The following is a 24,902-nucleotide window of genomic DNA, read 5'->3' as shown; positions in this document are numbered from 1 at the left end:
TAAACCCATAGATCACAAGATGGGTTGCAAACTGGCTAAGTGACAGAACCCACAGGGTCAGAGTTGCTGGAGCCATGTCAGACTCAAAGCCTGTCACAAGTGGTGTCCCACAGGGCTCAGTCCTGGGTCCACTCTTGTTCGGCATCTACTTTTCTGAAGTACAAGCAAACACAGGAGGGTTATGGCTGACAAAGTTTGCAGATGACTGCAAACTGGGCGCCATAGTCGAAAACACATCTGACACAGATATCCTCCAGAAGGGCCTCACAGAAACGGATAACTGGTGCCAGAGCCATGGCCTGAAGTTAAACGCCAAAAAATGCATAGTCATACCCTTCGAGAAACAAGGTTACCCCTAGCTACCATATAGGTGGCAATCCACTGAGCACAGAAAAGTCATCAGGGATCTGGGGACCCAGGTTGACAGTAGCCTTTCATTTGACACCCATGTTGCTAAAGTAGTTAGGAAAACCTTCTATATCACCCACCTGATCATGAAGGGATTCACATCTAGATCAAGGGAGGTCATCGTCCCCCTGTACTCATCACTCATTAGACCTATGATTGAGTACAATGCCCCATTCGGAATGTATCTGACCAGACACCTGCTGCAGCTTGAAAGGCCCCAAAAGTTCCTCACCAAAAGGATAAAGGGTCTCAAAAATATGTCTTATGCTGCCCGACTGAAAGAACTCCAGCTCTATTCAGTCTCGTACCGCTTGCTCAGAGGTGACCTGTGCCTGACATATAAGGCCATGTCAAACCCAGATTTGATGAATATGCTTCACCTCAAAAAATCTAGATCCCTCAGAACCACAAGGGCGGGAGACTTAAACCTTGACACGCTTATAAATAGAACGTGCTGGAGGGACAGATTTATCACCCAGAGACTCCCTATGCTGTGGAACAAAATCCCGGTACATGTGAGGCAGAGCACCTCGCTGGCCTTGTTCAAGAGGAATCTTGACCAATGAATGGGAGATCGCAGATATATCCCAGGGATTACTTCAGTGTCACTGCTTGACAGAGGCACAGAAAAATGATAGTCATAGTTTTTATTCAAACTAAAGGGGTGGCGAAAGCCACATAACTATGGGCTAGGCTTATAAATGCCCTTGGGCAGATAGCCTAGTATGAACCTATGAACCTATATATATATATATATATATATATATATATATATATATATATATATACATACACATATATATATATATATATATATATATATATATATATATATATATATATATATATATATATATATATATATATATATATATATATATATATATATATATATATATATATACATATATATATATATATATATATATATATATATATATATATATATATACATATATATATATATATATATATATATATATATATATATATATATATATATATATATATATATATATATATATATATATATATATATATATATATATATATATATATATATATATATATATATATATATATATATATATATATATATATATATATATATATATATATATATATATATATATATCTTCTTTCAGCTGTTCCCATTAGGGGTCGCCACAGCGGATCATCGGTTTCCATTTCTTCCTGTCCTCTGCATATTTTTCAGTCACACCAACCACCTGCATGTTCTCTCTCACCACATTCATAAACCTTATCTTAGGCCTTCCACTTTTCCTGTTACCTGGCAGCTTCACCCTTAGCATATTTTTCCCAATATACTCAGCATCCCTTCTCAGCACGTCCAAACCAATGTAACCTTGCCTCTCTGGTTTTGTCTCCAAACCATCCAATCTGGGCTGACCCTCTAATATACTTATTCCTAATCCTGTCCACCCTCGTCTCACCCAGTGCAAATCTTAACATCTTTAACTCTTCCACATCCAGCTCTAATTCCTGCCTTTTTGTCAGTGCCACTGTCTCCAACCCATATGACATAGCTGGTCTCACTACCCTGTTGTAGACCTCCCCTTTCACTCTTACTGGTACTCGGCGGTCACAAATCACTCCTGAATCTCTTCTCCACCCACTCCATCCTGCCATTCTTCATAGCTATCCTTACTTCCTCCTTGCTAATCCATTGTACTTCATGATTCACTATCCACACATCATCCAACCTTCTCTCCCTCTCATTATCTTCATTCATCAACCCCTCAAAGTACTCTTTCCTTCTGCTTAACACACTCTCCTCGTTTGTTAGTATGTTTTCCGGTCCCTCTGTCTAGCCAATCGGTACAGGTCCTTTTCTCCCTCCTTAGTGTCCAACCTTTCATACAACTCATCCTTAGCTTTCGCCACCTCTGTCTTTGCCACCTCATCTCCTTATACTCCTGTCTACTTTCTTCATCTCTCTGACAATCCCACTTCTTCTTTGCTAACCTCTTTCTCTGTATACTGTCCTGTACTTCCTCATTCCACCACCATGTCTCCTTGTCATCCTTCCTCTGTCCAGATGTCATACCAAGCACCTTTCTAGCCGTCTCCCTTACTAGCTCTGCTGTAGTTACCCAGCTATTTGGTAACTCTTCACTGCCACCTAGTGCCTGTCTTAACTCTTCCCTGAACTCAACCTCACAAGTATCCTTTTTCAATTTCCACCATTTGATTCTTGGTGCTGCCCTCACACTCCTCGTCCTCTTCTTGAACACCAACGTCATCTTACAAACTACCATCTTATGCTGCCTAACTACACTTTCCCCGGTCACCGTTTTACAGTCTCCATTCTCCTTCAAACTGGCCCTCCAACATAAGATATAATCCACCTGTGTGCATCTTCCTCCACTCCTGTATGTCACCCTATGCTCCTCCCCTTGTTAAAATACGTATTTACCACAGCCATGTCCATTCTTTTCACAAAATCCACTAACATCTGACCTTCTGCATTCCTTTGCTTAACACCATACCTACCCATCACTTCCTCATCCCCTCTGTTCCCTTCACCAACATGCCCAATGAAATCTGCTCCAATCACCACTCTCTCACCCTTGGGTACAGTCATCACCACTTCATCCATCTCACTCCAAAATTTTTCTTTCTCGTCCATCGCACACCCAACTTGTGGAGCATATGCACTAACAACATTCATCATTACACCATCAATCTCCAGCTTCATAAACATCACTCTATCTGACAATCTTTTCACCTCCAAAACACTCTTAGCATACTGTTCCTTCAGGATAACTCCTACGCCATTTCTTCTTCCATCCACACAATGATAAAACAATTTAAACCCACCTCTGATACACCTAGCCTTACTCCCCTTCCATCTGGTTTCTTGCACACACAATATATCAACCTTTCTTCTGTCCATCATATCAGCTAGCTCTCTTCCTATACCAGTCATACTGCCAACATTCAGTCCTAGCCTTTCTCCTCTCTTCCTGCCTTCAGCCATGCCTCCCCGCCCTCCTCTCCTCTTTCAGCCAACAGTAGCCCAATTTCTGCCAGCACCCTGTTGGCTAACAGTACTGGTGGCGGTCATTGTTAAGCCGGGCCTCGACTGATCCAGTATGCAAATATTTATTGGTGTCCGCATGAATGATTTGGTCAAGTTTTATGCCAGATGCCTTTCCTGATGCAACCCTCCCCATTTATTCGGGGCTTGGGACTGGCACAAAGAAATGCACTGGCTTGTGCATCTCCAGTGGCTGGATTTATATATATATATATATATATATATATATATATATATATATATATATATATACATCCACACACTCATATACAGTTATATACCTATCAACTGTCCAGAAGTTTGAGCTTTTAAGTTTGCAGTATGTCAGTATTTTTGCTTCATATTTTTGGTATGTTTTTCCTGTTTTATTTTATTTGTTTATTTATTTTTTTAGCAAATCAGTTAAGATTAAAGTCATTATAAATAATGCAGAGACAAGTAAACACTCACAACAAGCTCCGTGCACACACAAAGTAATAATACCAAGTCCAATTGTTCAAGTCAAAACTGTTGCACGGAGATGCAGAAATCTGGATACACAAAGTCCATTAGTATTCAACGTGACTGCCTGTTCAAACTACAATATATTAAAGATACAAAACATTTTCTTAAAACTTTTGAGCACTACAGAAATAAATCACCTAACATTCTAGCTGGGTATGGCAAATTACAGATGCTATTTATTTAATATTATTAATATATTGTAGTTTGAACAGGATGTGACATCATTATGTCTATGTCACATCCTCTATAAATGTTTGTGAATGTTTTTTAAAAAATTTTGTATAACGGCTTGAAGAAGACCTTGTCGAAAGCGCTTGCCGGATGTTTTAATAAACCAATTCTTTTACTTTCACCTCGCTGAACGCTTGGATTATTGATTCTGTGTGATTCACAAGTTATTGTTCGGTGGAGTTGACTGGTGTTGCTGGAAGTTCCCAACAGTGCTGAATAGCAAGTAGTGACTTTTGCAGCTGATATTATTGAACTCAAATAGCATATGCTGTTGTGCCTAGCAGGCAGTCTCATTATAAATAATGACAGACATTTCAGTTTCAGACTGCACGTCATTCAGAATATGCAACCTAATGCAAGACACTTTATCACAACTACTTTCTAAGGTTATAAGATCAGTATTTAAAGGGTCTCCCTGATTTTGGCCCTTGGCATCCCACACTGCTTTTGACTTTGTCCAAGTTCTACAGTGCTAGGATGTGCTACTAAGTGTTGAGAGCTAGGGTTGCCACCTGTCCCACTTTGCGAGGGACAGTCCCTCTTTGGGCAGTTGTGTCCTGACAAAAAACTGTAAAAATGGCAAATGTCCTGAGATTTTAGGACAAAATTATTTCCTATATTTTATGTAATAGTTGCATAAAACTGTTATTCTGTATCTAAAATATCTAAATGTTATAAGAAACAGAATAAGCAACTAAAATGCTACAAGAATAAGCTTTTATTTAGGCAAAAAAGTTAAGTTCTATCCTTTGTACTGACCGTGGGTATGTGTCGGCCTGTAAAATCTGATGTTTGTACCAAAAATGTCCCACTTTGGCCATTTGAAAAGGTGGCAACCCTATTGAGAGCTACGTTTTCTTATAGGGTACAGGTTCTCGAGCTGGATAAACTCTAGTATTGTGTCTCCAAAAGGAAACTGTAAGAAAGGGAAAAATGGTTCCTCTACATGTCTTACAAATCAGGGATGTTTCAGCTGAATGAAAACAACTGGTCAAACCTTTCATGTGAAGAAGAGTCTTTTTTTTTTGTTTTTGTGCATGACCGACTCCCCCATCATCACCCCTCATATATTGGACAGACCTTCTCACCTTATATATACCAAAGGCATAGTTCCATAAACCTGGCAAAAGTTAACACACAGTGCTAAAAATAGAAAACGCACCGGCAGTGATTTTCTGTGAGAACAGGGCGTACAACAACATCGGCTAGTTTCCTATCGACCTGTGGACACTGCTACTGCAGCCCGTTGACTAAGATTGTTTATTTTCTTTCACAGCCTTACTGTGATGCGCACTTCATGTTCAGCTTTGCAGCTATTTAAATAATTGCTCCTAGAACATCTCATGTATAGCGCATACATAAAAGGTATTAATTGAAATAGGCTCTCAGAACTAATTAAGGAAAATGACTGGCTGTGACAACAGTGAAAGAAATGTATTTTCTTCAGATATATTTTCACTCTGTGTGAGGTCTGAGCTCTTGTCTGTTATGATGTGTGAAGCTTTTAGGATCCAGACATTCATTTCTCTTCTTGACAGGATTAAGTGATAGTATTCTGAGTGGATCAACTAAAAAATACGAGTGTTTAGTTGCAGACGCAATGGTATTACATCTGCCAGTCTTTATGTTTTCAGCTAGACCTGCATCACTGTGGGAACACCGCATTTGAAAAGCAAGTCCAGTCTTTCCAAAGTAGCCTGGCAAACTGTAGTGTGCTGTGAAATACCCAAGGAATGATACCCCCTCCTCCCCACTTCCGCTCAGCTACACACCCACACACAGACCGACTTTTATTGCTGTTGAAAGACAGAGGGGGGTTGTGACAAAAACGACATAGGTAGATGGTGATATATAGTTTGTACGGCTTTTCCCATCCCAGTAAAGAGCTGCACGTTATTCTTTACTTCTCTAATATCATTTTAATGGTTCCGAAAGTACTTGAGCCATAGACTTTTGCTCAAGATGCTCTAAAAATGTGCACCCTTATCTTTCCCTTGAATATTAAAGTATAATACTGTTTTCTCCGCTACATTGATCGATTAACAAAGCTTAAAATAGCAATATTTAGCACTATCTCAGTATTGCAACTTCAGGAGCTTAAGCTCGCTGTAAGATATAGTCTGTTCTGCAGTTGCTTTTTAAATGCTGCCTTGAGCTGAGAGGCAGAATTAATGTAATGAGCAGCCTCCCGAGAGCTAAATAGCTTAGCATCGAGAAGACATTTCTCTGGGTGGACCTGCACAGCTAGTGGTTCAGTCCTGCTGATTATGGTAACTTCACTGCACAATGGACTTCTTCAGTCTGCATACAGGCGAGTGCGTTCACTTGAAGATAATTGTGGACCACGGGAACATTCCGGCTATTTCCTTGAAGTGCAGAAGCCCTTGGATTGTTTATTAGCAAAGATGTTGTTATTGAGTCTAATACAGGGACTTTGGGAAAAGTCTGTTTATTGAAGGACCCCATCATGGACACACTGGATTTCATGCTCACATCCTTAGTTGTTATTATGATCATTGTTTCGTTGCTGTCCAATGTTCTGGTGCTGATCTGTTTTCTTTACAGTGCCGATATTCGTAAACAGGTACCGGGATTATTTATTCTCAACCTTACGTTCTGTAACTTGTTGATAACGGGTCTGAACATGCCGATGACCCTCGTAGGGATCATTTACAAGGGACAGCCTGGGAATGAACACTTTTGCCAAGTCCTTGGTTTTGCAGAGACGTTTCTTACAGCAAACTCTATGTTGAGCATGGCAGCCTTGAGTATAGATAGATGGATAGCGGTGGTGTTTCCCCTGAGTTACCACTCCAAAATGCGCTACAGGGATGCAGCACTGATGCTTGCCTACACGTGGCTGCATTCCTTGACTTTCCCTGTGGTGGCACTTTGTTTTTCCTGGATCGGATATCATCACATATATGCTTCATGTACCCTTAGTGGCGGACAGCCGGACAAAGAATCCTCTTTTCTTATTTTCACAGTGGTATTCCACACACTCAGCTTTCTCGTCCCATTCCTAGTGCTGTGTTTCACTTATCTAAAGGTGTTGAAGGTGGCACGGTTTCACTGTAAGAGAATTGATGTCATTACCATGCAAACTTTGGTGCTATTAGTGGATATTCACCCCAGGTAAACACATTTATTATTTATTCACCTATTTCATTTCCAGAGTGCAAAGCAGAACGTAATAGGTTAAAATGAAAGACAGTCCTGTGACAGCTTATTCTCTATAATGTTTCTTCTGGAATGACGGGATAGTCTTAATTCTGTAAAATACCCATGACATTAGAGGACAAACTGCTTGTTAATGCTGTATCATAACTGAATTTTTCTGACAGTGTTGTCAGCGCCCCACGCCATTACAGATAACGTTTTAATTAACTATTTCACTTTTTGCCTGCTAAGAGCGACTCTGAAATGTTTTCCTTCCAGATGCAAAATATTTATGTCTGTATCGTTTAAATACAAGTTAGTCTATTTTTAAACTAGGCAGCTATATTATTATTTTACTTTTACTGGTGCATCAAAGAAAACTTCAGTTAACTATTTCATTGGTCACGGGGGTTGAGTGGACACTACATTTCCTAACATTTCTGCAGAAGCATATTTATTGCCTGTTCCTCACTCCTTTAAACTATTGTGCTCTTATACGTGGGCGTTAATCCTGATACTTTTAACGCTGCTTTTCAGTAAAAATGATCTTTGGGAATTGGAAAGATAGCCAATCATATGAGCTGTTTAATCCTTTGAAAATACTGACTTCAGTGCTACTTGTTTTCAGTATCATAAACTGTCATCGGAAAAGGTTTGGACATACGGTGTATGACATGCTCGTAAATGGTATTTTTAGAAGTACGTTTAACAGGTGCTACTACTACTCCTTCCTGTGATGCAATTACAATAAAACTGATGAAACATGCACCCAAAATATTTATTTATTTGCCATTTTGTTAATGGCTGTAGACTGGTCAGATGATGCTTTTGAACCACACCAGGTCCTGTGGGTAATCAGTAATAAAGTAACAGTGAATATTTAAAATCACTTCAAAAGTTAAACAGTCTAGTATAATATTTGCATCACAAATAAAATCTATAGGGGGTGTACACCAACTTGAGTTAGAACGACTTACTATAGAAATGTACAAAGAAAGGCAATATAAGGGTTGGTGCTAGGCTTATTTATACAGTAGCATTCCATTACTTTTTAGTAATGCTAGTTTAAGGATGATCTGAATGAATAACTAGATTCATTTTTTGTGTCTTAGTTTATGGATTTCTCTTTTAATGTAGTTTAAGGTAAATGGCGTCTAGTCAGGATAACAGCATTAGAATTATCATTAGGTAGAGAGTAATAATTATTACTTTTATAAATTACATGAGCAGGAAGAGTGCAGATATTTAGAAAAATCGTCTTTGAATAACAGTATCCAGTAGCATAGTTCTTTAATTGATGGTGAGAGTTCTGGTGGTACATAGTTGGTGACAGTGGTGTGATGTATAATGTGAAAGACTCATGAAGAATCACATTTTATTGACCATTGTTATGAGAGTTTTCAGTAGTCTGATTTGCCAAAGACAGGAAGACAGAGACAGTTATCAAGCTTTGTGATGAGAAAGTCCTTTGTTATGCTACATCATGCATCTGGGGTAAGAATGTATATTAACTCATATAAGAGTTTCAGCAGCTTTATTACATTGGAGAAAGTCAATTCAGATAGTTGTTAAGTAAGAATCTGAGATTAACTAGTATGTTTATCTATTACTGCAGATATTCACACATTTACTAAAGTTGTTTTCTAGCACACTGAGAAATGAAAGCTGCTGTGTTGATGGACTGTTTCAAATAACATGGGTTTCGTTTTCCTGATAAGATTACTGCTAGATGACACCGTATGAATCAGATGGAAATATTATTGCAATTGTATGCAAATGTCTTTTGTAGTGAGACAGTATCATTTACACACCTCAGCAGAAGGAGATCATCTGCATAAAGTAACATGTCAATATTACATAGGTCTACCAGTAGTAAGCTTGCAAACAAAGAGAAAAGGATAAGTACACATTTCAAACCGTGTGGGGAGTCTATATGTAAAATAAGATACTGAAATTAAAGCAGTTTGGAAGGCTCTGTAATGCAGGTGGTTTAAAAGTCAGATTAAAGTGGATGCATCACACTGAAGAGTTGTTTTAATTGAGAATGTAGCCCATTCAATCATTTTTGACAAAAGTAAAAGTAACTTAATTTATAGGCTTTTAGAAATGTTAGAAAAAAAATAATGTTTCTGACTTGAAAACGAACCGTCTAAGAACAAAAACTATTACAGAAGCCATGTTGCACAAGTAAGAAAACATATCTGTTTTGTATGAACTGAATCTTCTGTTAATACAAGATATGCTCATGGATTGCTATTATAGGTAAAGGAGAAACAAAAGGAGAAACATGTTGGGGGTGGATGAAGTTGCTGCTTTTGGGGTGTGTAAGTATATTGCTGCAATTTTCCACATTGTAGGAAAGATACATGTTGAGAGAGTGGGAGAAAGAGAGACTGAAGATGAAGTAAAGAGCTTGGTAGCAGAATGAAACAGGTTTACAGAGTGCAAAAGAATAAGACACTTCAAAATGTGTAGTAGCAAGCCCAAACATAATATCATTTATGCCAAAGCAAGTATACTTGTTGCTATCTCTTAAAGACAAAACATTATTTTATTAACTCTGATTTTCGAAAAATAGCATTGCTACAGTTTTGGAGCAGTTTTACAGAAAAACCTCACCCCCCTGCACCCCCATCATGAGAGACTATGCATTCCATACTCCTACCACACACACACACACACACACACACACACACACACACACACACACACACACATGATATGCATATGTATGTATATACATATGCACACGATATATATATATATATATATATATATATATATATGAGTGGTGGGTGGGTGTGTGTGTGTGAGGGAGTGTAGGATGTCTGGGTGTGAGTTTTTTTTCTTTCTGTTTGTGCAATCTCAGAGTTGGTATATATAAGCGGGGGGTTGCAGCCCCCACATAAGTGGTGCAGGGGGATTGCCCCCCTGCTTACATGTAGTGCAGGGTTGTATAATTTGGTGTGGGTAGAATGGTGTGTATGGTGTATGTATGTTCGTGACTGTGGGTTTTGGGTTTGTGAGGCATTTGCCTTTATAGTTTCGAGATACTGAAATTCAAGATTTCAGTATTTCAAGATTATAAAGGGGAACTCTATATATATATATATATATATATATATATATATATATATATATATATATAGATATATATACACTCAGACAGACATATAGATCAATAGCTAGTGCTTCTAAGATTTTTATACCACAGAGAAAGGAGATTTCTCAAAATAGTGCAATATCAGAATTCGTATAAAATGCTCCCCCATTCACAGTTAAATTCTCATTGCTTGACTTAAAAAAATTTCACTTTTAGATGGAACAGTTTTTCAACATTATTTTAAAGACGTAGTAGTGTATTGGAAGCTATGCAGGTAAGACTAGATAAGGGTTAATTCTCAAAGTGTGGCAAAATTGACAGTAATTCTTGACATGCCAATCAACTCATCCTTGCTCTAACTTCCATAGAGTGTATTAATCTGTGCAAGAATTTAGGATGCATGGTTATGGTTGTATTTATTTAGTTCTTACTTATGGCTGTAGCTGGAATTTGGGGCTTAATGTACCCTGACTATTTAGAATTTAGGATGTGGAGGACTACACCAAGAGGAAGATCTGGTTAGAATTTTTGATAAACAGCTCATGCACTGAATTTGTTGAGATAATACTAAAGTCAAAAGGAATGTAAAACGGCTGAAAATTAGGCAGAACTTTTAAGAAAACTACTCACAGCAAGAGGTTTGCCCGTTCAATTCTCGGCTGGAGCGCCTTGTGTGTGGAGTCTGCATGTCCTCCCCATGGTTGAATGGCAGTCGAAAGACATGCGTAGAATTGGCGTGCCTTCATTGAAGGTTGGGCGTCGAACTGGCACCGTAAAAATCTACTGCCAATCATTAGCAGACCAGAGTTCTGCTGTGGTGACCCCTAACCAGGAAAAAGCCGAAAGAAGAACAACATAGAGTCTGAGAGTATATTGAAAGGATGAAAGAAAGAAATTAAAACAATGATTTTCTATATATGAAACTGACTGATAAAAACACACCAAAAAGTAAACACAGTAGCCAGAGATCTGGGGACTCATGAATATAGTAACCTGGCTTTTGACCAACATGTGTCTAAAGTAGTAAGAAAAGCATTCTATGTAACTCAACTTATAAGTAAGGGCATATCATCTAGGTCCAGGGAAGTCATCATGCCACTGTACTCAGCCCTCATCAGATCCATTGTCGAGTATAACACCCCCCTCAGTATGTACATGACCAGACCTGTGCAACAACTGGACCATCCTTATAGGTTCCTCACAAAAAGAATATGGGGGAGAAACACAATGCCCTATGCAGGTTGTCTGAAAGCCCTATCTCTATATTCTGTTTCCTACAGACTGTTGAGAGGCGATTTATGCCTGGCATATAAGGCATCCTTATATCTCTTCTGATGGAACATTTGTATATCTGAAAAATGAAAAGCACTAGAGCTACTCAAGCAATGGATGTAAACTTTGCTTCTGACTTAAATGGGACATGGAGGGTAAGGTATGTATCTCACTGAATCCCTATTGACTGGACTAGGCTCCCCATCCATATGAAGCAAGCCTCTCCTTAACCCTATACAAGAGCAACCTGGACTAGTGGATATGAAATCAGAAAATGACCCTGATCTGACAGTTATGACTTTTTTGTACAGAAGCAGCCATTAAATCATGCGCTAACTAACAAACACCCCTTAAAATAACTTCTAAGGTGCAATAATTCATGGGATACATTTAGGGTGCATAGCTTTGCTTATAAGGAACCCAGTGGTCATTAGCCTAGTATACAACTATGAATAACCACTCCGTTCTTACCTTGGTAATACCTAACATACCTCAAAAAATTAAAATAGCTACATAAAGCCCTACCCCTAAGTGACCACTTCAAAATAATTTCTGCCAGTCAAAACTTCTTGATCAATTACTGAGCTAAATTAATAAATTTTAAGCCCAGTTATAATAATAACTTCTCTATACTCCAAGCCTTCCTCTCAGAACTTCACTGGTCAACCTGGATCTTCCAATCAGTAAAAATGTTCTTTCTTCCTAGCTAATGTCTGCACAGCCCTAATCAAAAGAGGTGTATTACTAAAGACATAAAGACCCTCTTTAAAACACAGAGACGACGTCTAAAAATCTTAAAAAATAAATACTACTAATGTAAGCTAAGAAAAAGCTCTCAACTGTTATAACTGAAGGCATAAATCCATATTCCTACAAAATCACCCAAGCAACTTCCATGCACAACCCATTACAGTTCTGGACCCAAATTAATCAAACTGGAAGAAGTAAGAAACACTATTTGAGTAATACCTTATGTAACTCCAAATGGATATATTTTGCCAGTTAACTTTCTCACATAATTCACCAAACTTCCCTCCTCAACTACACCATCAATACAGCCAAATCTGAGCTCAGCCCAGCAAAATATCCTCTCACCTTTTCCTTAAAAACAATCAAAGCAAAACAAATACAAAATATTTAAAAAAATTGAGATGATGCCCACACATATCCAGGAACTGACAAATTGCACCCATGGTTTATAAAGGTCTATGCTGAATACATTAATTTCCATTTTAACACATTTGCAAGCAATCACTATGTCAACTTTCTCTAGAATTTCTCCAGAATTTGGACAACTGCACCCATTCCAAATCCAAATAATTATTTTTCTGCCTCATACTTTTGATTAATTTCAGCATTGCTTGTGCTAGAAAAAGTGCAACCAGTTATAATCATGCATAGCAAAACAATAACGCCTGATCCCCCACTCCATGGCCCACATGGCATCTGGGCTAACTGAAGCATAATGAAAGCTAGTTGAACCTTCACCAATGATATCCTTATAGCTATATAGAAATGCCAACTGACAGAGGCTATTTTTATAGATCTAAATAAAGCTTTTCATACAGTAGATCACAACATGACATCAGTGAAAATTCCTTGCAGTTGTTCATCAACTTTTTTCTAACAGAACCTTCAAGGTTAAACTAGGCATCTCAAATACAGCCCCATATCACATTCTCTACTCAGATTTTCTGTAGACATCAACACACTACCTTTTAACGTACTTCAGCTACCCATTTTAATGTATGTCAGGGAAATAACCATCTAATAGTCAGACTGATGACATCTGGCAGTCAGACAAATGACATCATCAACCAGTAAGACCAATGACATCATCTATTAGTCAGGTTGATGACATGACCATCTATCAGTCAGACTCACTCTGTACGAACATTAAATCAGAATTACAACAGGATCTGCCATCCATCACTAACTGGCTAAAGACAAGAAAAGTACTCCTGATCCAAAATAAAACTAAAGTAATGTTTTTTTTTTTTTTTTTTGCACACATCAAAAGCTGAATGCCTCCCCCATGACTTAGCAATTCATGACTACAACAACCCCCCCCCCCCAAGAAACTACAGTTTTCCTTTAAATGCTTAGGCTCTTTACTTTTAGATGGTCTAGTAATAAGTTTCAATAAATAAGCATCTTTGTAGGAAGGGAAACTCCATATACCCCTCACATGTTGGATAGAATTCCTTATACCCCCCCAAAAAAAAATTATATATACCAACTCCAAGATCATCCTGTCATAGAGAAAGGGGAAGAGTTCTCTTTATATATGATGTGATAATGTGCTTCAGTTACACAGCTTGTCACACAATCACTGGGACAGGCAGTAACAAAAATTCAGTCATCTACCCCTTGTTGAGCTGCCCCAAATTGTTATAGAATGCTCCTGTGATAATTGGTGTGTAGTACCATTGTGGATTCTGTATTAAAGTCTGATATCTAAGCTGTATCTCAGACCTGGTTGAAGACCCATCATAAGGATGAGGACCTCCTTTCCTTTGAATATGGCTTTTTCAGATGTGTTAGAGAAGATAAGGGCATTGGCAGGGTAGCCATCTTCTTTGTACATACATTATAGTGTTTTGGAAATACTCTTGAGTTTTCATACTCCAGTGACTGGGACTCTGTAATCTTTACAGTCAAAATCAGCAAAACCATATTCCTAATAGGTGGATGCATTTACAACTGACAGATATCTCCAATCAAAGATTACTTTATAGCAGCACGAGATCTAAACTTTGACTGGACTGGTACTACAGATAATTTCTAATACCCATTAATCCAGTTAATTGGCAGCATACACTTTAATCACTTCCTCGTCTTTTACTGATGAAATCATAAAACTTGAAAATTATACATTGGATTCTCATCCATGCTCATGAACATATATATGAATGCAGTAAGCCTCAGGTCTGATTATTTCAGTAACCCTTACCCATCTTTGCAAATAATCACACTTAGAAACAAAAATGCACAATTAGTATATCATATCTAAAAATGTTACAAACTCTGACCCTAAAATGTTAAATGGTTTGTTAAAAATGCTAATCAAACCTTTCTCTAGTACCTGGCCTGGATACTGATGTTACGTATTTTAACAGCTCCTTCCCAAGCATATCTGATTGCCTCTCTTCTATACTAAGGAAAAAGATTGGAGCAAAATTTCTCGCATCTAAGACAAACAAAATAAATAATCTCTTGTCTAACAGAAAACATGCCTGATAGTCATTTCATCAGAATAAAACAGATTCCCTATACCCAATAAAGTAAGGACTTTGGAATAAAGTTAAAAACTCGTTATAATTATTATTATTATTATTATTCACTTATCAGCATACAAAGAGCATAAATAATTTTAAGCAATCTGGGCTAGTGTCTCAGAAATATTTAATTTCAGTAAGATATTTTAGCTCAATCCATTACCCAATGCCACTGTAAAATAAATAAATAAATAAAAACAGCAAATGAGCAGGTAAAACAGTATTTCAATATAAATAGAAAAACTTCTTCAGAAAGTACCTCTGAAATCCTTTTGTCAGCCTTGTCTTGCCACCTCTAATATTTAATTGCCTTCTCAGTCTAAAGTCAGGGTCTATACTATTGATAACCTTCCAGATGAATATTTAAAAATGGTATCTGATCCTTCTTATTATCTGGGGTAGTTTCTCTGAAATGGCTACATTTGTAAAACTTATGTGTCTGCTTTAATGAGATCCTTAATCACTATCCCCCTACATAAAGATGCTCCATTGGTTCATTTTGTAAGACCTGCTACTGCATTATGCTCTCCATTAGCAAAGGTTACTCATGATTGTAGTTACAAGCAATTTATAGTTCAACTTGAAACAATTAAGCTTTCTGCTAGCTCAGCATGTTTTCTGCCCTGAACATGGAACTGAATGAATCTGCTGTACCCTGCCTTCTTAGACTTGTACAAAGCTTTTTACATTGTCAGTCATAACCAGCTAATCTTTCAACTTGACCTAAAAGGTCTATCTCAGCACTCTGCCGAGTGGTTCTAGTGCTAAGTTAACGATGACATGCATGTAATAAGATAGAGCAAGGGAAGTTTCCACGTGCCTAGCATTAATCACTGTGTTCCATGGGACTCTGTAATAGGCTCCTTTTATAACCATGGTCATAAACTGTAAGCCCCTGGATTGTGGAAAGACAGCGCTGCTTTAATACATTGGCAATTCCATAGTAATTTGCTCTGCTTCAAAACACTGTCATACAGACTTACTCTTACACTGACTCCTCCATTCTCCACCTGAACTTAGCCAAAACCAAATTCATGTTGTTCTCACTTGGTATCATTGTCCTAGAATCTACCTATACAGTTTCAACATCTTTACCCTATAAAGGATTGATATCAGAGTACAAGCAAAGAAAAAGAAATGGGTGGGGGGTCCTAAATGAAAGACCAGCACTGGTAGAGTTTCTAGTAGAATTTAGAATAGAAGCTGCCATTAAAAAAGGAATAATAAGATCTTATAAAATATTATATGATAGCTATAACAATCAATCAGAGGAGGTTAGAAAGTATTGGGAAGAGAGATTGGATAAGCAATTCACAAAGAAACAATAGTAGCATATATGTATGTCTCGCAGAAATGTAACAAAATCTAGAAGATTTAGGATTTTTGCTTGGCAATGTTATTTTTATACCCCAAGTAAACAGCAAATTTTGGAGGTGTGACAGGGAATAAAGAGATGACTGGGAACATATTTTCTGGGAGTGTAGTGAGATAGCAAACTTTAAGGATTCCCTGCGGGATGCACTGGTGTTGATGCTGAGTGGGCAGATTGGTGTGACAAGGAAGATGATTTTTCTGAGCTATGATACAGAATCAGAATTATATAGACATAGTAAGGCCTTGCTGTGTCTAATTATGGTGGCTGCCAAAAAAGCAATTACTAGAAAATGGAAATCAAAATCTAAACCAACTAAACTAGAAGTAGTGAATATAGTAAGATAGAGATAAAACAACTGGAATTGAGATGTTTAAAAAAGACTAGGAGCGAACTACATAGAAAAAAATGGGAATTGGGGGAACAAAACATACAGGGGAGGAATAAGGTTTAAAAGAAGGCAGGATTTAAATGAATATGTAATGTTTGACTGAAAATGATCGGGTAGATTATAAGTGATGTATACTGTTTGCAAATGGGAATGTGTCAGTATGGTTTATGATGTAAAATGCCTTCAACTAGGATTGTATTTGGTGTGGTTTGTTTTCATTTATATAAATGTATGATTGCTTATGTCATAAGCGATGGTTTAATAAATTCAATAATTTATGCAATGTTGCTTATGTTATATGATATATAGCAATACATGTGATGTGTAATGATTGTAAACATGAACATGTTAATACAGTTTGATCACTTTTATTTAAATGTAAATTTACTTATGGCACAAGTGACAATTCAGTAAATGTGTTTAAAAAACAGCTTTATAAAAACTGAATATGAATTAAAGTATATCAAACTGCAGTACTCAAAAGAAACCAAAAACTAGGAGTGTTATGCAGAAGTAAACATTTCCCAACACATACAAGAAGAAATTCTTCAGTAATAATAACACACCTACTAACTAGGAAAGAAAACAACAAAATAGAACTGATATCACCAAAGAACAACAAAAGCCAGTAAAATCCAAAGGTTTATTCGATACACTCTAGCACCTCAGCTACAGTAAGCCTTCAAGGAGTAACACCAAACACACCCAATACATCTTTTATACTCCCAACAGTCCATAAATCAATAAAACAATTAATCAATTAACCAATAAAATTGACTTTACTGTAGCCGAGGTGCTAGAGTGTATCGAATAAACTTTTGGATTTTACACCTACTAACTAGTCTGCTTGATGCTGCTATTTTCCACATTAACCTTCCATTTACTGAACTTAAAGTGGGATGAGAAAATATATAAAAGTAAATTACTTTCTTACCAGCCTCCTCATCTCACTGCACCATTTGTTGTATCTTTCTGCTTTTCCCGGTTAGGGGTCGCCACAGCGGAACTCTGGTCAGCTAATGATTGGCAGTATATTTTTATGTACCGAGTTGCCAGCCTTGACGCACAACCTTCAATGAAGGTACACCCATTCACGCATGTCTCCACACAAAAACCGCTTTAGCTGAGAATTGAACAGGACAACGTCTTACTGTGAGGTGACAATGCTACTGCAGCACCACCACCGCAGCATCTCACTGCACCATTATATTTCCTTATTTAAACAACACTATCTTTAATTCAACAAGCACAGTACCTATCTTCATTTCAGAGCCATACACAATATCCTTTGTTTTCCTAATAGCTGCCCTTCCTCAGAGTGTCTAATTTAAAGTATGTTTTCCATGATTTTTCTGATTAGCATCAAAATATTTAGGCTAGTCCTTGCAAGTATGCAGTCTTTATGCAAATAATGCCTTCTACTGCATGATGATAATACAATAAAGTAAATATTTTTCAGTACACTAAAACACCTTCAATGCAAACTAGAATTAGACAGGTGCTAAAGCACTATCACATCATCCATCAGGGATGACCCAGTAACAATGCATTCACCTGCTTGTCATATGTTTGATTTGCTAATCTAATTTTCTTTTCACTTTCATCTAAAAAATCTGCCACACCCTCTCTCCAAGCCAAAGCATGTCCTATCTCTGACTTGCTTCCATCACACAAGCCATTGACAGATGCCCTGCATTATGTTCCATTATAACAATGCTCTAACAACCATTCTTTCCAAATGCTATAGCAGCTGTCTCAATACAAACTACTTCTAATTCAGCAAGTGGATTCTGACACCATGCATGCTTATCTACCTAGTTATTGCTACAGGATCAGCATAGTAAAAGACAATTACATCTGTTTCCACATTTTTCTCAAATGTCCTGTCATTTTTGTACCATAATGTGATATATGTAGCGATTTGCCTACTTTCTATTCTACAGATATTTCACTGATCAATTATTTTAATTCTTTTAACCGATGTTGCTAAATTTTCTAAGTATTACATGTACCACATGCATCGTATATTTCCATAATATTCATTTTGCTACCTATATAATACATTAATTATATAATTAAGTTCTTCAGAGATAAAGATTAACTAATCATAGTACATGTTGTTGCTAGCCATTAAATTGCATTCCATCTTCCAAATGTCTACATCCTGCAGGAACCTACGCATTGAGTGACCAACACAAAGCAGTGAGTTTGAGGAGCAGTCATCTACCCTGTACCCCCATTACTAATGCAAGATTACACAAAATGAAGACCACTGAACAGGGTGATGTAATGCCATACTAACTGCTTCCTCTTCCCACTTTTGCCTGATCTCCTACTTATTATGCTGATGGGGAAATAGTATGATTGGGACTTGTAATCAATGTCAATGCACAGTAATAGGGCCACTGAATAATTTGGACCCCACGAGCAGTCTTTTACTCTTTAGGACTTTTTTTAGAATTTCTGAACATAGTTCACTTGAAGGTTGTCTCCACTGGATACCTCTTAAAATGGCAATATGGAGTTAGCATTTTTAATTCAAGAAATAGAAATGAATAATAAAAAAGTTTCCTAAGGTGGCCTAAATGGGGAAGTAGTCTAACATAATTTATTCAGCAAAACCTTTTTTCTCTCCTGCAATGTAATGTATACTCCCATAGTGTAACATTTATTATTAAAATAATATTCTCCCATATCAATATTGTATATTTAAGCTTGCTGCAAATGAAATAACATTTTGTTGCCATTCTGTTTTTTCCAGTTGTTCATGCTACTCTGCTAGAATTGGAGTATCCAGAATAATTTCAAATCTACAGATTATTATAATGTCTTTTTAAATAGCCCCATCTGATTTGTGTTCTTTGACATCCAACAGATTATTTGGGGATAATTTATTGCATTAGCTACAGACAGTGAATGCATAACTTGCTTTTCAAAAGAAATGAAAAATAAGAAATTGGTGGTGAGATGAAGGTGGAGAGTATTAAACAAGCTGAGATTGGCGACAGGCATGCTTTTTAGGAGAAATCTCTAAAGACATGGAATGGGATTGCTAAATCTGAGTAGTAAGGCAAGAGAGTTGTGTGTGTTACAAATCTTTCCATATCCAGAGACATTACAAGATATGAAACGAAACAGTGAATGCCTTATCATCCCTGCTCATATAGTAATGTTTGTGCACTATAAACCCTGGATGTTGCATTTCACTTAGAAAATGAGCAGTGAAATTATTTGTTAGTGTTGTACTTTGCAATAATACAGTGTCTCCTGCAAAGAAAATGTATCATCATCATTAACAACCAGCTCTTCCATATTTTCTACATAAGGTCTGGGTATTGCATTAACTGTTGCAACCTCTCTTAATTCAGTGCCACTTTGCAATCTTCTTTGAAAATCATGCCAGACTGTTGTAGATTTTCTCTCATGCACTTCATTCATCAACAGGTTGGACATCCTTGTTTCCTTTTGCCTTCACATTGTCTCCCTCAAATCTTATTCAATAAATCATCTATCATAAATAAGCTTACCAACTTAAATATCAACCCCTATATCACAAGATGGGTTGCAAACTGGCTCAGAGATAGAACCCACATGGTCAGAATCACAGGTGCCATGTCCGAATCCAAACCAGTTACAAGTCGCGTCCCACAGGGCTCAGTTCTGGGACCTCTCTTGTTTTGTATATACTTCTCTGAGGTTCAGGCTAACACGGGGGGATTATGGCTGACAAAGTTCACAGATGACTGCAAACTGGGGGCCATAATCGAATCTCTAGCTGACACAAGCATCCTCCAAAAGGGTCTCAGAGACGGATGCTTGTTGCCAGAGCCACGGCCTCAAGCTAAATGCTAAAAAGTGCATAGTCATCCTATTTGGGAAAAACAAGGTGCCCACAAATTACCACATAGGTGGTAATCCATTAAGTACGGAAGAAGTAATTAGAGATTTGGGGACCAACATAGATAGTAATCTCTCCTTTGATAATCACATTGCCAAAGTGGCTAGAAAGACCTTCTATATAGCCCACCTTATGAAAGGGTTCGCATCTAGATCAAGAGAGGTCATTGTGCCCCTCCACTCATCACTCATCAGGCCCATAATTGAATACAATGCCCCTTTTGGGATGTACCTTACCCGACACCTGCAGCAACTGGAGAGACCCCAAAAGTATCTCACCAAGAGGATCATGGGCTACAAACAGATGTCCTATGCAGCTCGACTAGAGAAACTCCAGCTCTACTCAGTTGCGTATTGCCTACTCAGAGGTGATCTATGCCTGACGTACAAAGCCATGTCAAACCCAGAATTAATGGACATGCTCCACCTCAAAAAATCTAAGTCCCTTAGAGCTACATGCTCCAGGGACCTAAACCTCAGCACAAAAATAAATAGGACATGCTGGAGGGACAGATTCATTTCCCAGAGGCTCCCCTTACTCTGGAATAGAATCCCAATTCATGTTAGACATAGCCCCTCGCTGACTCTCTTCAAGCGAAATCTGGACGCGTGGATGGGAAATCGCAAATTCACCCCTTGGATCTCTTCTGTGTCCCTGCTAGACAGAGGCACGGTAAACTAATCTTAAAAGGGTACCTTCTGTGACCTACTTTACAGAGGCACAGTAGGCTAATCTAATAGGGAGGCGGAAGCCAAATACACTCTGGCTAGGCTTATAAATGCCCTAGGGCAGATAGCCTAGTATCTACCTATGAACATAATCTACTAAATGTATGCATATCTTTGAGGAATAAAAAGCTAATTTCTGTCAAGATCTTTAATATGACTGATACTGCACTGATGAAGTTGCCTACAGCAATGTGTTTTCAGCGATGTAGTTGAGGGCCTCACCAGTTCCTTTCGCGCAAAAGTGGCCGTGTCGCAAATTGAGTGACAAACCCGATCTGCTTATTACTTGGGGTTTTCAACAAACTGGCAATAAATTATATATATATATATATATATATATATATATATTTTTTTTTAACATTTTAGGTCGATTAAAACTTACCGTTATATACAATATGTGCATATCAAAGTTCAGTCATGCTGCAACACCCTGTAATACTTAAAGACTTAACCCCACGACTGAGTGAAAGAAAGAAGAAGTGGTTACAATTCCGTTATGACTGCATGCTGTACTGACAGCACATAACCGTTCAAAGTGTCAGTATGAGATTTTGGTGACTGTTTGGCTATTAAAAGCATTGTGACAACAGAAACACTTTAAGAAGCTATTGCATTGTATCAAATCCATAATTTAGCAGTTGGCAGTCCTCTTAAGAAACTGAAATACCCCAAGGTCGAGAAAGTGGGTTTTTTTTTGTTTAAATGTTGGTTCATACCATAATTTACTTTCAGTTTACTGTTGTATTTACTGTCCTATTACAACATCAAGTGCACGTTTTTTCCCTTCGGTTGTACATTGTGAGGGAATGCATATTCATGAATGACATATCACGGGGGTGGGTTTTGGGCGTGGCTTGCTACTATGCATCTGGTGAGGCCCTCAACTACAGTATCGCCGTGTTTTCTGTAGAGTTGATAAAGTACAGTTTTGTACCTACCATAAATGTAGATGTTCGAAGATCCACATTGCTGCAGTCCTTACACTTGGGTAGTCCACTGTCCTCGGTCGGCCCGAATATCAAAGTATAAGGCTGACGTCGGTCAAGGCGCATTTGACTGACATCAGGACGTCAGGGTACAAATGCGCATGACCGACGTCATATCCTCAGTCTTTCTTGCCCCAGATGTCAGAAGACCCTAAAAATAAAGGTCAAAACCAAAAGACAGCAAACAAACAACCAACCATCCTAGCACTAAAAATATGTACAATATATACAATATATACAATATACCTCATATTGACAACCCAACCCACACAACCGCCACTAACTACAGAGGGAAGGAGGAGGGTGGACTGCAGCAATGTGGATCTTCGAACATCTACATTTATGGTAGGTACAAAACTGTACTATGTTCTTCATCTCACATTGCTGCAGTCCTTACACTTGGGTAGAATCCCAAAGCAGAGGTAAGGGAGGATGGCCAAACTATAAGGAAGCAGGAGCTGCCAAAATGCCCTGCAAAACAGCAGTGGCAAAACCAGCCCTGAATTTAGAGTAAAGTGGTAGGTGATAATGCCTAGAGAAAGTATGCACTGAACTCCAAGTAGCTGCCTCCAAAATATCCTTAGTTGCCACCCCTCAAAAAGCTGTCAAGTGGCAGTAGCCCTAGTGGAATGAGGCCTAATCCCAGCTGGAATCTCCTTGCCATGATGGGAATAACAGAAAGCAATGCAAAACCCAATCCACTTAGAAATAGTTTGTTTTGACACAGGCTTGCCCTGAGAACTCAAAGCAAAAGAAACAAATAACTGCTGAGACTGCCTGAACCCTTTAGTTCTGTCCAAATAATATCGCAACTGCCTGTGTACATCTAAAGTGTGCAAAATCTTTTCCCCTTTATTTTGGGGATTTGCATAAAAAGTAGGCAAATGAATAGTTTGGTTTAAAGCCACACTAGAAACCACTTTAGGCATAAAGGAAGGATTAGTACGTAAAGATACCCTATCCTTATGGAAAATTAAGAAAGGCTCAACCGCCATAAGGGCCTGCAACTCAGAAACCCTTCTTGCAGAGGTAATAGCCAACAAAAAGCAGTCTTCCATGATAAAAACTTTAATTCAGTAGTAGCTGCAGGCTCAAAGGTTGTAGAGTGAGTTTCTCCAACACAAAATTGAGATCCCAAGCAGGAGTAGGAGCTCTTCGTGGGGGTCTTATATTCTTTGCCCCTCTAAGAAATTGCTTGAACAAAGGATGAGAAAACAATGGTGGGTCACAATCATAGTGAGCGAAATTGCTGCAGCATGAACCTTAATAGAAGAGAAGGACAAACCTTTGTCCAGTAACTCAGTAAGATATTGAAGAGCCACACTTAAATTAGGCTCAGAAACATCAAAATCCTTTGCTGCACTCCAAAATAAAAATCTCTTCCATTTATCTGCGTACACTTTCCTTGTACTAGGCCTTCTAGCTTCCAAAATAACATTCAAAACTTGCTGTGGAAGTGGAGGCCCACTATGGTTCAAAACAGAATATGCCAGGCTGTTAGGTGCAGAGAGTGAAGCTTGACATTGAGCAAATGACTGTCCTCCTGAGACAACAGGTATGGAATCGAAGGCAAAGGCCATGGAGGCTTCGCACCAGGCTTCTCAGTAATGGGTACCAATGCTGTCGAGGCCAATCTGGAGCTATCAAAATCATCCTTGGCTTGTCTTGTCTGGCCTTTAGTAGTACCTTTGGGAGGAGAGGCAGAGGCGGAAAGGCATACACATGAAGATTGCTCCAATTGAAGGAAAGAGCATCCACTTTCCAAGCTGTGGGATGAAACCTTTTGTGCAAAACTTTGGCAGCTGGTGGTTTAGTGGAGAAGCGAGCAGATCTATGTCTGGAGTTCCCCATGACACTGTCAATTTCTGAAATACATGAGGATCCAATTTCCACTCGTGGGGATCCATAATTTGTCTGCTCAACACATCTGCTAAGGAGTTCTGTGCTCGGCAGAAACCTTGCCTGAAGATTTAGCTGTAAACTGAGAGCAGTCTCCCACAAAATCATTGCTTGCCTGCATAGAGGATAAGAATGTGTCCCCTTGCTTGTTGATGTACCACATGACAGTTGTGTTGTCTGTTAGAATCAACACCTGCCCTGGAAGAAGTAAATCTTTGAAAGCTATTAATGCAAACTGGACTGCTAACATCTCTTTCAAGTTGATATGTAGATGTTGTAGTCTGGCAGGCCACTTGTCTTGTATCCACTTTCCATTCAGATGAGCTCCCAAGCTTTGTCTGAGGCATCTGTCGTTAGAATCTGACTCACCTCTGGCCGGGTCACAGAGAGTCCCTTGTTTAGGTGACATTCCTGAGCCCACCACAACAATTCCTTTTGAATGCAAGGTATTATTTGAATGACAGTGTCCAAATCCTGGCAGTGCTGTGTCCATACATTTTGAGATACCATTGTAGCTTCCTCATATGCAATTTGGCATTGGGAAGCACCAGAATACAAGATGCCATGAACCCCAAGGCTTGAAGGACTGTCCTTGCAGTCAGCCTGGACTGA

General features: G+C 38.3%; 1 protein-coding gene across 1 annotated transcript in view; it reads left to right on the top strand.

The window, feature by feature from the left end:
- Positions 1–5,449: 5,449 nt before the first annotated feature.
- Positions 5,450–24,902, top strand: part of GPR26 (G protein-coupled receptor 26) — a 492,189-nt gene continuing 472,736 nt past the window's right edge. The window contains exon 1 of the mRNA XM_044056019.1: positions 5,450–7,339. Coding sequence (XP_043911954.1) covers positions 6,672–7,339 — 668 coding nt within the window. The 5' untranslated portion in view covers positions 5,450–6,671. The remainder of the gene's footprint in view (positions 7,340–24,902) is intronic.

Source organism: Protopterus annectens, chromosome 14.part0 (assembly GCF_019279795.1).
Source record: "Protopterus annectens isolate FY-2018-M chromosome 14.part0, PAN1.0, whole genome shotgun sequence".
In the NCBI taxonomy this organism is placed as follows: Eukaryota; Metazoa; Chordata; order Ceratodontiformes; family Protopteridae; genus Protopterus; species Protopterus annectens.
Note: the sequence above shows the minus strand (reverse complement) of the source record. Positions and strands in the feature narration are given on the sequence as shown.